The 13,570-nt window shown below is 71.1% G+C and overlaps 1 protein-coding gene across 1 annotated transcript in view; it reads left to right on the top strand.

Moving 5' to 3' along the window:
* The window catches only part of TP73 (tumor protein p73), a 38,913-nt gene that overhangs the window by 21,317 nt on the left and 4,026 nt on the right, over positions 1–13,570 (top strand). Inside the window, exons 4-8 of the mRNA XM_045858774.1 lie at positions 850–1,092; positions 11,054–11,240; positions 11,488–11,603; positions 12,923–13,032; positions 13,361–13,503. Of these exons, the coding sequence (XP_045714730.1) occupies positions 850–1,092; positions 11,054–11,240; positions 11,488–11,603; positions 12,923–13,032; positions 13,361–13,503 (799 nt within the window). The remainder of the gene's footprint in view (positions 1–849; positions 1,093–11,053; positions 11,241–11,487; positions 11,604–12,922; positions 13,033–13,360; positions 13,504–13,570) is intronic.

Consider the following 13,570-nt stretch of genomic DNA (forward strand, 5'->3'; position numbering starts at 1 on the left):
CCTCCAGGTGGGGTCTGATCCACTCTGGATTTGAGGCAGCGCAGAGCGGGCAGGGGCCCCTCCCTCGCTAATCCCCCCTTAAGCCCCAGGTGGGGTCTGACCTGCCCCTGGCCCCCGGACCCAACAGGGAGTAAGCCAGGGACACGCCCACATAGTGTGGCCCCGGTGGCTCCGGTGTGTGGCCCCGGGGACGAGCTGGTGCCAGGGTCGGGGATGGGCAGAGGGTGGGACCTACCACCGAGCACTCTGCGGCCGGAGGAATGGCATGGAGGCCGCTCTGCTGCGGCAGGAGGCAGTCCACCCGACGGAGGCCCCGGCTGTGGGTCCCCGTCCCAGCCCCGACACCCACGCGGCCGGGCCTCGGGGCCAGGTCTGGTCCCCCAGGTCCTCGAGCAGCCCCTGCAGCTACCCTGCACGCGGGTGGGGGCGCCCTCTGTCCCAGCCCTGTGGCTCCCACTGCCCGGACCCACGGGCCGGGGTCTCCCCACCTGAGCTGCTTTTGGGGGGGGGGTCCCCTAGCCAGTCCGGCCAAAGCGAAGGGGACATCGGGGCTGGGGGCTGCCCCGCGGGCAGCCGCCCCAGGTGTGCGCCGGGAGCCCCGGGGCCCTGGCACCGGGGAAGCTGACAGAGGGAGGGCGAGGTGAGGATGTCAGTTCATCCCCGCACAAGTAGTGACCTGTCGTGGGGGGGGGGGCACCGAAGAAATATTTGGGATGACGGGCGGCTGGCCCTTTAAGGCCCTGTAACAGGACACCTCCCCACCGGGCGGGCGGGCGGGCCGGGCCTGGCTGGCTCTCTCATCGTCTCAGGGTGGGCCGGTCTCCCCTCTCTCCTCCCACTTCCCGCCAGGCCCAGTTCAATCTGCTGAGCAGCACCATGGACCAGATGGGCAGCCGGGCGGCCTCGGCCAGCCCCTACACCCCGGAGCACGCGGCCAGCGTGCCCACTCACTCGCCGTACGCACAGCCCAGCTCCACCTTCGACGCCATGTCGCCCGCCCCGGTCATCCCCTCCAACGCCGACTACCCCGGCCCCCACCACTTCGACGTCACCTTCCAGCAGTCCAGCACCGCCAAGTCGGCCACCTGGACGGTGAGTCGCGGCCCCTGCCGCACCCAGCGGGCACTGGGGGGCGCGGGGCGGGGGGCAGGCAGGTCCCGGGCTGTCCGGCCGTGCACACAGGGCTCCCCGGGCCCCTGCCACCCCACCGGGAGGAGCGCCGGGCGGGAGGCGTGTCTTGGGCTGGGCAGCCTGCACGTGCCCAGCCCTCGCACGTGTGGCCAGAGCCGGCCAGCCTCCTGCGGGGCCCCGGGGGGGTGGACGTGGCTCCTCAGTGTGGCCCACGGGCAGAGGCTGACAGCCCTTGTCCAGACTGCCCGGCTGGCGCGGGGTGCTCCGATGGGGGCTGCGGTCAGCATCCTGTCCTGGGCGGGCAGGTGGCCTGCGGCTCTGCCGCCGGGACCGTGGGGGCCGCCTCCCCCGGGCTGGTGGCCGGCAGGCGTGGGCTCAGCCCTCGGGCACGTCGCCGGTCTGTCTGTCATCTCCGCGCACGGGCGTGAGACGGGAACCGGGAGGGCCGCAGCTCTGTGGATCCCAGGCCCAGCCCGTGGGGCTCGGGCTGACTCGGGGAGCGCCCGGCGCGCCTGTGGCCGCCGAGGACCAGGCCCTGGGCGCAGTGCCGTTTCCCGGCCAAGGACCCTGAGTCTCGGGGAGGGGTGCGGGTTGGGGGTGGGGTGCTTGTGGGGGAAGCCGGGGGCTGGACTCCGGCTCCGAGTTCCTAACCGCGGAGCCGCACTGGCCCTGCTGAAGCTTGGGGAGCAGGGGCTGCCAGCCGCGCCACCCCCCCGTCGGGGTGATGGCTGCAGGGGTGCAGAGACCTCCAGAGAGACCTCGGGGCACCTCCGGGGGGGGCACCCAGGGTGTTGGTGGGACAGGCAGCCCCCAGACCCTCGGGGCCCCCTGCCTGCCTGCGAAAGGGGAGCAGTGAGCCCTGCCCTGGCTCCCACCTGAGGATAGCTGGCTGTCCCACGGGGCCGCGCCACGGCCCCCAGGGAGCAGCCCACGCTCAGCCCCACCTGCAAATAGGACTCTGAGCAAAAACGTCCATTCAGCGTGACTGTGCTCTGCCCCCAGGGGAGCAGCGAGCAGGTACCCTCAAGTGCTCTGCCTCTTTAAGAACTCACGGCCCTGCTGGCCGGCGGCTGAGGTTTTTCCCACGCTCCTGGGGGGTGGGGAGATGTGGAGGGGGCGGAGCCACCAGTACCCTGAGTCAGGTTCTGCAGAGGGTCAGTCTAGAGCCTGGGCCAGTCCGTGGTGGCCCTGTGGCTGTCTCTGGTCCCTGCTCGGGCTGAGGCCTCCCCCCCTCAGGGGCTGGCCCCTGGCTGAGTTAAGGCCCAGAGGGGCAGGGACCCTCGTGGCCCCTGTCAGCGGCCCCTGTCTTCCTCATCTGTAAGTGACCACCCCCTCGCTCCTTACAGAGAGTGGCAATCCGGTTAAAGGAGGCAGGCCGGGCGGCATGCAGTGTGGCGTGCAGTGCCATCGGGCTGGAGAGTCGTCCTCATTTTTCCCTCTGGCCCGCGGGGCCGCATCTGCAGGGGGGTCCTCTCAGTTCTCTGTTGCCTGCGGGGTCCCGGTCCTCACACCCCAACTCTGAGGTCTGGCTGGGTGATGGGTAGCCAGGTCAGGAGGCCCCCATGGCACCCCCACACTTGCACACCTCTGGCGACGACAGGCTCACTACCACTCCCATTCCACATTCAGACTTGTCTCTCCCTGAACCCTTCCTCCCCCCTGCAAGGGGAAGGGCCGTGGTCCCTGCCCCACTGAATGCTGGTATCAGGGCCTGACGCAGGCACTTTGGGGGCCTGGGCTCCCTTCCCTGCCTCTGCCTGGGGACGCTGGCAGGGTCTCTGCACGTCTGGGGGCTCCAGGAGCCTCGGGTGGCCCGAGCCGGCCCCGGGAGGGACAGGAGCTGCCTCTCTGCCCACTGCCTCCACCCTCTGGGGCCCCCTGCCCACCCCCCCGGCTGCCTCCGCCCCCGCCGCCCGCCACGGGGCCGCGGGGCTTCTGGCTTGGTCGTGGGTCTCTTGGCCAAAGGTGTCCTTGCAGCGGGGTCTGCCCAGACGGGGGCGGCCCACCGGCCACACCGGGGGCTCTGCCCCCACGCGGCACCCCCACCCCGACTCCCGAGCCAGCGGTCCCCGCCGCCCCTCCCCGCCAGGGCCTCCGGAGGCCCTCCACTGGGGCAGCTGAGCCAGGGAGCGGGCCGCGGCTGCCGGGGCCGAGGTGCCCTCCCCGGCCCCCAGGGATGCAGGGGGCGGGGGAGGGACAAACATCGATAATGAGATTTTTGGCACCTCAGGCCCCTGGGAGCAGGCCCCCCGCAGGCCCCGCTCCGGGCCCAGGCAGTCCAGGCAGGACGCGACTGCTAGGCCGCCCGCGGCTCGCGGGTCTGGGGGCTGGCTGCGTGGGCGCTGCCCGGGCTTGCTGCCGGCCGGCGCCGGCGGGTGGTAACTGATAGGTACCTCACATTTTTCTCAAGTACGGTTCCAAGTGTTCTGCCGCCTGTGCTCCTCTCCCCACTCAGGGAACACATCCTCGCCGGCCCCGGGGGGCCGCAGCTGTTAATGGGGTCTTTGGCCTCTGCCCCGCTGGCCCTGCCGGTCACCCTGCTGAGTGGAACGTCTGCCCTGCCGGCTTCCCTGGGCGCTGGGGCCCTCGGTTCTCAGGCGTGCACGTGTGCATGGTGCACACACGGCATACCATGCACACGTGTGGCCATGTGTGTGCACACATGCACTTGGTGGCACAGTGCACACCTGTGTGCACATGTGCATACATGGTGCATACCACACACGTGCACACATACATGCACACACACACTGATGGTGCATGTGTGCGCTGCGGCACACCTGCGCACGTCTGATGCACACACATGATGCACGCCCATGTGCACAAGCACACACATGCAGGCTTCTCCAGTCGCCGCTGCCCGGGGTTCTGACCGGCCCCCACAGGGGCGGGAGGAGAAGGGTCTCAGGCCACAGCTGCGGGAGAAGCGGCTTGGGCTGCGGCTCAAGGGCAGAGCTGACCAGCACCAGGGCCAGGGCCAGGCCAGGCCAGGCTGGAGCCGCCGTCCAGGTGGCTGCGCAGGGGCGGGGGTGGAGCCCCCTGCTCTGAGTGGCGCTGGCCGAGGCCTGTCTGTTTTGGGGTCCACCTGGACTAAGGGGGGACAGACCCCCTGAAAGACTGCGGTTTCGAGCGAAGCCCTCGGGCACTGCTGTCTCTTGGGCCTGGGGACGGTGGAGCCAGGCGTCTGTGCCCCCGTCCCACGCTCTCCCTGGGGCTCCCCCCGGGCTGGCAGTGACGGGGACGGTGGTGACAGGGGTCCCGGGGAGCAGAGAGGGGGAGCAGCACCCGAGATGGGTGTCTGGACGCGGTCCAGCCCAGCTCAGCCCCTGCCCGCTCCCAGGGCTGTGCTGGGTGTCCCGGAGGTTAGGGTAACGGGGCTCCCAGGTCAGGGAGGAGGGCTCAGTGGGGGGTGCTGGGGCCCTAGCCCAGCCTGGGGGCCCCTCTGGTGCTCCGACGGGCCCTGCGGACAGCCTGCAGGGGCAGGCAGCTCGGGGTGCAGTGGTCCTGCACAGTAGGACGGCGCAGCCAGCCCTGGGGGGCCAGTGTGGACACAGCCCCCTCTGGCCTCCAGCTGCCCCCGACCTGGCATGTGTGCACGTATGTCCGTGTGCGTGTGTCCATCCACGGTGCAGCACTGCGCCCCCGGCCCCAGAGGAGCACCCGGAAGGTGGCAGGAGCGCGGCGGCCGCCCGGCCTGGGACTCCTGGGTGGAAGGCGGCTGAGTCAACGCTGATGGGTTCGGGAGGAGGCTCCCCAGCCCCCGGGAGGCTCGCAGGCAGGAGCACAGCCGCGGAGGTGCCCCGACATGACCGCGGTATCAGTTGCGCTATCCTCACGGTTTATGGAATGCAGGAGTGGAATTAATGCCTTTTACTGGCACCGGGAGTAATTAGGGAAGCGTCCTCAGAGTGTTTATTGTGGAGATGAAACGTGGATTATTGGGGGAAACGAGCCGAGCGCGCTCCGGGAGGAGCTGCTGAAATCTCGGGCATTGTCTGAGGCTCTGTGGGCGGGGCGAGCTTCCTGCGGGCGGCCCCGGGCGGGGACCCGAGCCCCGGGGCTCCTCGTGGCCCGAGCTGGGGGCCACCCCGCCTCTCTCCACCCTCTGCCACAGCTGGGGCAGCCCCTGGGCCTGGAGGTCACAGACCTTAGCCTCGGGGCCCTGAGTGGGGCCGGGACATCTCAGCCCCAGTCCCAGGGGGGCGGCCCCACCTCACACCCCTGGTTCTTGCAGGGGGCGCGAGGGACGTCCCCTGGGAGACAGGAGTCAGTCCCAGGGGTTTGGGGCTGTGGGTGGGGTGCCGCACGATCGCGCTCTTACCGAGAACTGTCTGTCTGCTGGGACTTGCTCTGACGTGGAGACAGGCCTGCGGCCCTGGGGGGAGAGGGGGTCAGCAGCGTTGACGGCAGCGTGGCAGAGCACCCCCCACACACACCCCCACACCCTCCCCCCCACAGTGCGGGCCGCGCCCGGAGCGCCCTGGCCACGTGCCCCAGGGAGCAGAGTTCGCCCCACTTTACGGATGAGGAAACTGAGGCTCACGGAGGGCAGGTCCCTGACGGTCACGAGGTCACCGTCAGCAGTGGGTGGGGCGCACCCTGCCCATCGGGACCTGGCTCAGCGGCCACGCCCTCGGCAGGGGTCCCAGGTTTAGAAGCCGGAACTCGGCCCGCCCGGGGCTCTGCTGGGCACTGACAAGGTTCAGCAAAAACCCCAGTCGCACCCCCCTGGAATTAAAGGCTGAGAAATGACCACCCCCACCCGTCCGGGGCACGCAGGCCCCGAGTTCAGGACGGACCCGGGGCTCCCCTCTCGCTGGACGGGGGTCGAGCGTGTTTGAGGCGAAGCGACAGCTCTCACTGCCTCCCGCACGGAGGGCCGGTCCTGACCTGGGTCCTGACCTGGGTCCTGACCTGCAGTCCGAGGGGGGAGGGCCCCCTCGAACCTGCCACAGCTGGCGCCTCGGCCCGGCCTCCCTCCCTCCCCTCCCCGGACACCTGCAGCCCGTCCAGCACCGGCCGTGAGGCCGTCCATCCTGGAAGTGGCAGCACACAGGGGAAGGGCAGGCCCTGCACTGCCTGGACCCGTGGCCGTGGCCAGAGCCGTGCGCCACGGTCAGAGGCTTCGGGACTGTCCTGTGAGCAGAGGGTGCCGCTGACCCCGGCACCTTGCCAGGTGGGCAGACCCTGGAGATCACCACGGCAGACAAGGGCCGGCCAGCTGGGTGGACAGGAGTGGGGTGGCGGTGAGACCCAGGAGCCCCTGCCCCAGCCCCTGCCCGCGGTGGACAGAGCCAGGCCGGCCGCCAGCCCGGTGCAGGGCAGTGTCGTGGGCTGGCCCTCGGCCCAGCTCACCGATCCTTGCCTGAGTGTTTCCCCGCAAGGTCCGAGGCAGGCAGGGCCGCCCGCCCTCCCCGGGAGAGCTTTGCGGGAATGCTGCTCGTGGGCAGTGAGCCGTGTCAGGGCCTGGCTGCAGCTGGGGGTCCCACCGCCACCTGTGCCCTTGGGGTGGGAGGGGTGGCTGCTGGTGAGGGTTCTGGGGCTTCCTGCCAGCCCCGCCCCACCCCCAGGACACAGATCGCATCCTGTCACCCCTTCATCCTCCTGGGGAAGCCTCGGCTACAGGGCTACAGAACGAGGGCCGCTGGAGGCCCCGACCCTGCTGACGGGCGCAGCCCCCGGCTGCCGGCCCCTCCGCAGCCCCCTCTCTCTCCCCTGAGCCAGGCCTCCGCCCCGCCCCGTTGCTGTCCCGGGACCCCCGCCCCCCCCCCACCGGCCTGGGCCCGCGGCCTCTCTCCTGGGTCAGCCCCGCACACACCTGCTTCCCCGCACACAGGTCTCAGCCCAGCACCCGGCCCCGCAGGCGTCATTTGATGGATGGCACAGCCCCGCGGGACGAGCCAGCCAAGGCCGGGTGCCGCGGGCCGTGGGGGCCCCGGGGCTCCTGCTCACCCGTTTGGGGCCTGGCTGGAGGGACCCTTGGGCCAGGCTGCCGGGCACCCCCAGGCCTGCCTCTCCCCAGTGGGCAGCTTCTTGTCCGTCGCCTCCGGGGGCTCCCCCGGAGGCGACGGGGACTGTGGTCACTCAGCCCGTTTCCGCTTCCTGTTCCCCCTCCTCTGGGCTTCCGGCCAGGGGACCCCCACGCCCAGCCTGCATGGGGGTATCAGCAGACACCCCCGTCCCTCCCCCAGCCAGGCGCTCCTGAGGAGTCGCCGTGGCCTCTTAGATCCCACATCTCGACCCGTCCGTTGTCGGGCCAGGCACGGGCCCCACAGGCGTCCACGGGCCGGGGCCGGCTTGGGGCGCGGCCTGTGGGTTTCTCATGCATGTTCTGAGGCAGGACGGGGGGGTCGTCACGGGAGCCCCGCCTCCTCTCTGGGCTGTGACCCCAACTCCTGTCAGAGCTGCCCCTGCTCCCACTAGCCCCCCGCTGGGGGCGGACATGAGGGTGGGCGGCCAGCCCGGGCCGCGCAGGGTGACAGCCCCCAGGAAGAGCCGGAGGGAGTCTCCTGTGGGTGTCGTCACCACCTGCCTGGGCAGGAGGAGAAGGGTCCTCACCCGGGGGGACTGGCAGGGAGCTGGTGGTCTGAGCTCCCTGTGTGTCTTGCGGTGACTCTGTGAACTCACGGGGCCCGAGGGGCCCGCGGGGCAGCCGTGGGGGCTGTCCCGGGGCGAGCGGACCCGGGGCCCGGGGCAAGTCCTCAAAGGGGCCCTGGCCTCCGGGAGGAGAGGAGCCTGGCCCTGAACACGTGTGCACGCACACACACACACATGCACACACACACACACACAAAGCAGATGGAAGCTGGCTCTGAAAAAACCATTTAAAATAGGCGCCCCCCGCCGAGGCCCCGTCTTCCAGAGTCTGTTGTAACAGATTCGCCCGAGCTGGTTAACGGTATTTGCGGTTTGCAAGATGCTACACGTCCCTGGAAAATGACAGACACCTTATTATCACCTCTCCTCTCTCCGCCTGCCCGAGCCTGCCCGCGCCGGGCACCCCGCCGCTGAGCGGTGGGCGCGGGGAAATTAACAGCCACCGCCGCTGCGCCTCCCGCCACCCTCTCGCCCACCGCCCCCGCTCAGCCCCACCAGACCCGGGGCTCCCAGCCAGGCCGGGCCCATGGTGAACTAGGGGGGGCTCGGACGGAGGGGGGAAGTGGGTGGGGGCGGGCAGGGTGGGCAGACCCCAGCGTGTGGCAGGGCGGGCAAGTCTAGACGGCTCTGTGTCAACAGCCGAGGATAAATAAGATTTTATCGGCTCAGAATCTGTTGAAACACATCCATCTAGCGGTTCCGGGGAAGGAGAGGCGGATGGGAGGGCGGGGGAGGGAGTGTCTGCACGTGACCTTTTTTCCAGAACCCGCAAGGACCCAGGGCCGCTTCCTGCCGGGCTCCCTCAGCACCCACCCCTGGCCCGGGCGCTCCCGGAACCCAGGCCTGCCTCTCTGGGCCGCTGCAGGCCCCACCCTGCCCCTGCGCCTGCCCCGTGCTTGGCCTCCCCAGGCTCCCCGACTGCCCCACGGCTGCCTGTGTCCACACCCGGTGCCCCAGGTGTGAGAACAGCAGGCCCCTGGGCCTCTCCCTGCCCGGGTGGGGGCTGGCAGCTGTGAGGGCCCGAGGGCCACTGCAGCCGGCGGCCAGGGCAGCACCGGGCTGGAGACCCACCCTGGGGAGCAGGGCCAGGCCCAAAGCTGGTGGGGGCCTCATGCAGGAAGCGGGGGGGGGGGGGGTGCTGGGCCACCGAGTGCCCAGGTGCGACCTGCCCGCCCCGGCAGGCAGCTCCGAGCTTTCTCGCTCGCAGCCGCGCGGCTTCTGGAGCGGCAGCTTCCCGCCGGGCCGGCAGCACCAGGGACAGCTCCCCACGCCCAGGCCTCCAGGACGCCCCGCTCCCCTCTGACCGCAGGCTGCGCCGCCCGTCCTGCATTTTCCAGGGGCCTCAGCTGGGGATTCCGGACCCCGAGAGCACCGCCGGGCCCCCACACCACCCCACCCGGCATCAGCAGGCAGCCGCCCTGAGTCCCGTCCCCCCTCCTCTCTGCCCGACCGCGGCTGCCCGGGAAGTAGGACCCGGCTTCTGAGGGGCAGCGGCGGGCCGGAGGGGCTCCGAAGTGGCACGCTGCTGTTCAGACCCCAGGGGCCACCGGGGAGCAGCAGGGAGGGTGCTGAGGGCGCCTGCACTCAGCCGCACCCGGGACCCGGCCCAGCCCCGGAGGAGCCGGCTGAGGAGCCCAGGCGGCCTCCCGCCCCGGGCCGCCCTGCAGGAATCGGCCAGCCCGGACCCCGGTCACTCCTGGCCCGCCCACTTCAGCCCACCTGGGACCCGCCTCGGTGGGCGTAAAGACCCCACCCAGGTCGTGCCCCCCCCAGGGTGACAGGACGGATGGGGGCCTGTGGGTGGTCGGCGAGAGGAGACTGGGCACCTATCGGCTCCTGCCCCCCATTCTTGGCCAGGGTCCTCTGCACGCCCATTTCCCCGCTGAGGTGACCTCTCTTAGGGGACACCTCCCCGGGCGGGGGCGGGGCACCTGAGCGGGAAGAGTCCCACGGGCATCCAGTTCCCACCCGTGATGGGTCGAGAGGGGCACGTCCTCAGCAGGCTCCCAATTTGCCAAGGAGGGGAGACCCCGCCCACTTGTCCCTAACCCCCATTGGACCCCGCCCCAGAGATGGCGACACTTCAGGCGTGGAGGGACCGTCACACCGCCCTGCCTGAGGGCTGGGAATGTCCTGGGGACCCTTTGGTCCTGGTCCCAGGGTCTCATCCCCTCCCGGGTCTCCCCCGCCTCGCTTTCCTGCGCTTGGAGGTGCCGAGGGTATGAGGCCCCGGGGGTCCACTCGGTGGCCAGAGAAGCCGCTCTGGCGGCCAGCGGGGGCCTTATGTTTTGGGGTCAGGGTGTCAGGCCCCCCTTTCCTTGGCAAAGAAGGGCCGGGACCTGCTCCCTCCTGGTTCTGCCTGCGACCCCCTCTCTCTGGTCTGGTTCCCCAGCGGCCCCATGGTGAGGTGCGACAGGGCACTCTCTGGGGCCGTGGCTGGGGTCACTCTGGGCTGCTGGGGGGTTTTGGGGGGGCATGGGGGCAGGAAGCACCCTGTGCATCTCGGACCCGGAATGCCCCCCACGGCCCCAGGGAGGGGAGCATGAGAGCCCCGACGGTCCCCAGAACTAGCGGTCGGGAGGTGGGTGGGGACTCCAGCCTCCTGCAGCCTGAGCGGCCGAGAGCCATCCTGGGCCCTCTCGGGGTGCCCCGGACCCCCGGGAGCTGTGTGCTGGGGTGGGATGGCCGCCGCCGATTCTTTCCACAGGGTCCCCGCAGGTGGCGCCTGGGGCTTCATGGTCAGTGACCCGCACACCCCAGTGGCCGAGCCACCACTGTGCATGGTCCCTCGGCCTCTGCAGCCTGGGTCTCCCCCCAGTGGGCGAGCGTCCTGGGCGCCGATGCCAGAGGCCTCACTCTGGGATTTTAAACCGGGGCTCCGCACTGCGAACCGCCGTGGGCGGGCGGCGGGGTGGGCTGAGGTTCACAGCGGGAAGAGCCCAACTGGGGGGGGGAGTACTGGGGGGAGCTGGGGGGGCCTGGCCCCCAGCCCCCACCCTCCAACAGCACCTTCTCCCTCCCGGCCTTTCGGTCCTCGTCCCAAACACGGACGTAAAGGAACCTACCTCCTCGTGGTGAGACCCACACAGGAGGCGTCTCGGCCTGGCTGCTGCTCTGGGCACCGGGGCCGGTGGCTGTCGCTGCGCACACACCAGCCAGAGGCCTGCTGCTCGGGTGCTCCGAGGGCGAGGCGCTCTGCAGGGTGGGGGGGCTGCTGTCGGAGAGCTGGGGCAAGGGGCTCCGGACCTCATGGAGGGATGGCCCGGTGCGCCCGGCACAGGCCGGCCTGCGGCCTCACGCCCACTCCCCGCCCCCCCCCGCCCAGTACTCCCCGCTGCTGAAGAAGCTGTACTGCCAGATCGCCAAGACGTGCCCCATCCAGATCAAGGTGGCCGCCCCGCCGCCCCCGGGCTCGGCCGTGCGTGCCATGCCCGTCTACAAGAAGGCGGAGCACGTGACCGAGGTCGTGAAGCGCTGTCCCAACCACGAGCTCGGCCGGGACTTCAACGAAGGTGAGGCCGCCCAGCCCCGGGCGCCGCCAGCAGGGGCCGTGGGGGCGCTGGCCGTGGGCTCGGCCTCCCCGACACCCCGTCTCTCCCCAGCTTGGCCTGGGGCCTCAGGTGCGGGCGCCAAGCAGAGCGGGGCAGCCTGGCCTCGAGGCTGGGCGGGGACTGGGGGGCAGGCCCGTGGTCCGCGGTCTGCGTGTGGCCCCAGCACCCGGGGGCGGCACCTCCCTGAGGCGGCGCCCCCTCCTGGCAGGACAGCCCGCCCCGGCCAGCCACCTCATCCGCGTGGAGGGCAACAACCTCTCGCAGTACGTGGACGACCCCGTCACGGGCAGGCAGAGCGTCATGGTGCCCTACGAGCCCCCACAGGTAGGCCTGGCGGGGACGGGGGGGTCAGGGCCCTCGGGGGACCCCCTCGTCTTCCCTCCCCTCGAGGCCCCGCCCCTGCCTCACCCTTGCCCTCGGGTCCTCTCCGGGCTCTGGCTCCCCATCAGCAGCGGAAGGGGGCTGACGACCTCTGAACTCAGCCCCCACCTGTCCCCTCCTCCCACCGGTCTGTTCCCACTCCCGGGACTCGAGGGGGGAGGGGCCGAGGCCCCGAGGACTGGAGTTCCAGGTGGGGGGTTGGCGGGGTGGGGGAGAGGCTGACAGTCAGGGGCGGGGCCTGGAGGCGAGGGGTAACTGGTGCACGTGGTGGGGGGCCATGCCAGAGGTAGGCACAGTGGAGAGACCCTGGGAGGTCCGCCCTTGACCTGAGGGCGGGGCAGGCCTGGGGGTGCAGCTGGGGGCAGAGGCAGGGGGGTGCCCAGGGTGAGGGTGGCGTGGGGGCCAGGAAAGGGGGGGGTGCTCAGCAAGCCCTCCCCTCTCCTCCGCCTGGTTCTGAAACCACCCCCTGGACTCCCAAAGCTGGGCCCGGCTCCCCAGGACCCCTGCGCGGAAGACCAGCCCTTACCCACCGGAGGTGTGGGACCCCCCTACCCTGTCCTCCCTCCCCCTGCATCCAGGCCCACCCTCACCAGCCTGGACAGCCAGGAAAGCAGGGCTCTTCCGCCCCCTGCTGGCTGTTCTGTGAAAGGCAAGGGTTTCCTGAGCTAGTGAGGGGCTTTTCCATCCCGACTTGGGGAGACCGTGACAACCGCCTGTTTTGCGGTCCCACGTGGTCAGGAGCCCTCCACGCACCCCTGGGAAACGGGTGGGTGCGGGGCTGGGGTCGAGCAGGGCAGGACCCCTCCCGCCCAGGAGAAACCACGCTGGGTGGACCCCCACCCGCGTCCACTCAACAAGAGCCCTGGACTCCGCCTCCCACCTGCGGCAGGGCAGCTGCCCCGGTAACCGGACCGCCTGCGCAGCCGCCTCCCGGGGGCAGGGGCCGGTCTGAGCTCGCTGGGCACCCAGGACCCTCGCGGCCTTGAGGCTCGGTGTCCTGCGTGTGTGGACAGACGCACAGGGGTCGACAGACGGACACACAGATGGATGGGGGACGGATGGGTGACAGATGGGTGGGCGGGCGGGTGGGTGGAGAGTGGGCGATGACGAAGGACCACCGAGCACAGCCCAGCCCCCCAAGCCCACCCAGAGGCAGCACCCGATGTAAGAGACCCGGGCTTGGACGGTCAGGAGCCCCGCCCCCTCCAGCGGGGGCCGGCCCACACGCAGACACCACCGCCCTCCCCCACGCCCCCATGCAGGTGGGGACGGAGTTCACCACCATCCTCTACAACTTCATGTGCAACAGCAGCTGCGTGGGGGGCATGAACCGCCGGCCCATCCTCATCATCATCACCCTGGAGACCCGGGAGTGAGTCCGCGGTTCGAGTGAGGGGTGGGGGGCGGGGACTCGGGTGGGGACATGGTGTGGGGACAGGGGGACCGAGGGCCAGGAGCGGTGCGGCCCTGGGGGGTGGGGGGAGGGGGGGCCTGCCAGGCGAGCTGCGGGGAGGGTGGGGCCTCCTCGGGCTACAGCGGCCGCCAGAGCAGCGCTGGGCCGTGGGGGGGCCGGGGAGCTGGGGTCCGGGGGCAGCCGGGCACTCTGGCCCGATCCCTTGTTGTGTCACAGCCGGAGGTGGGGAGGGCGGGCAGGGCCGGGGGTGCCGGAGGCTCAGGGTTCCGGCTGTGCTCCCGGACAGCGGGCAGGTGCTGGGCCGCCGGTCCTTCGAGGGCCGCATCTGCGCCTGTCCCGGCCGAGACCGCAAGGCGGACGAGGACCACTACCGCGAGCAGCAGGCCCTGAACGAGAGCGCGGCCAAGAGCGGGGCCCCCAGCAAGCGCGGTGAGAGCCCGGGCGCGGCCGGCGGGCGGGCGGCCCCGGAGGGTCGGTGCCGGCCACCCTGCAGGAC

Source organism: Phyllostomus hastatus, unplaced genomic scaffold, assembly GCF_019186645.2.
Source record: "Phyllostomus hastatus isolate PE091 unplaced genomic scaffold, TTU_PhHast_1.1 phas_scaffold_182, whole genome shotgun sequence".
NCBI lineage: Eukaryota > Metazoa > Chordata > Mammalia > Chiroptera > Phyllostomidae > Phyllostomus > Phyllostomus hastatus.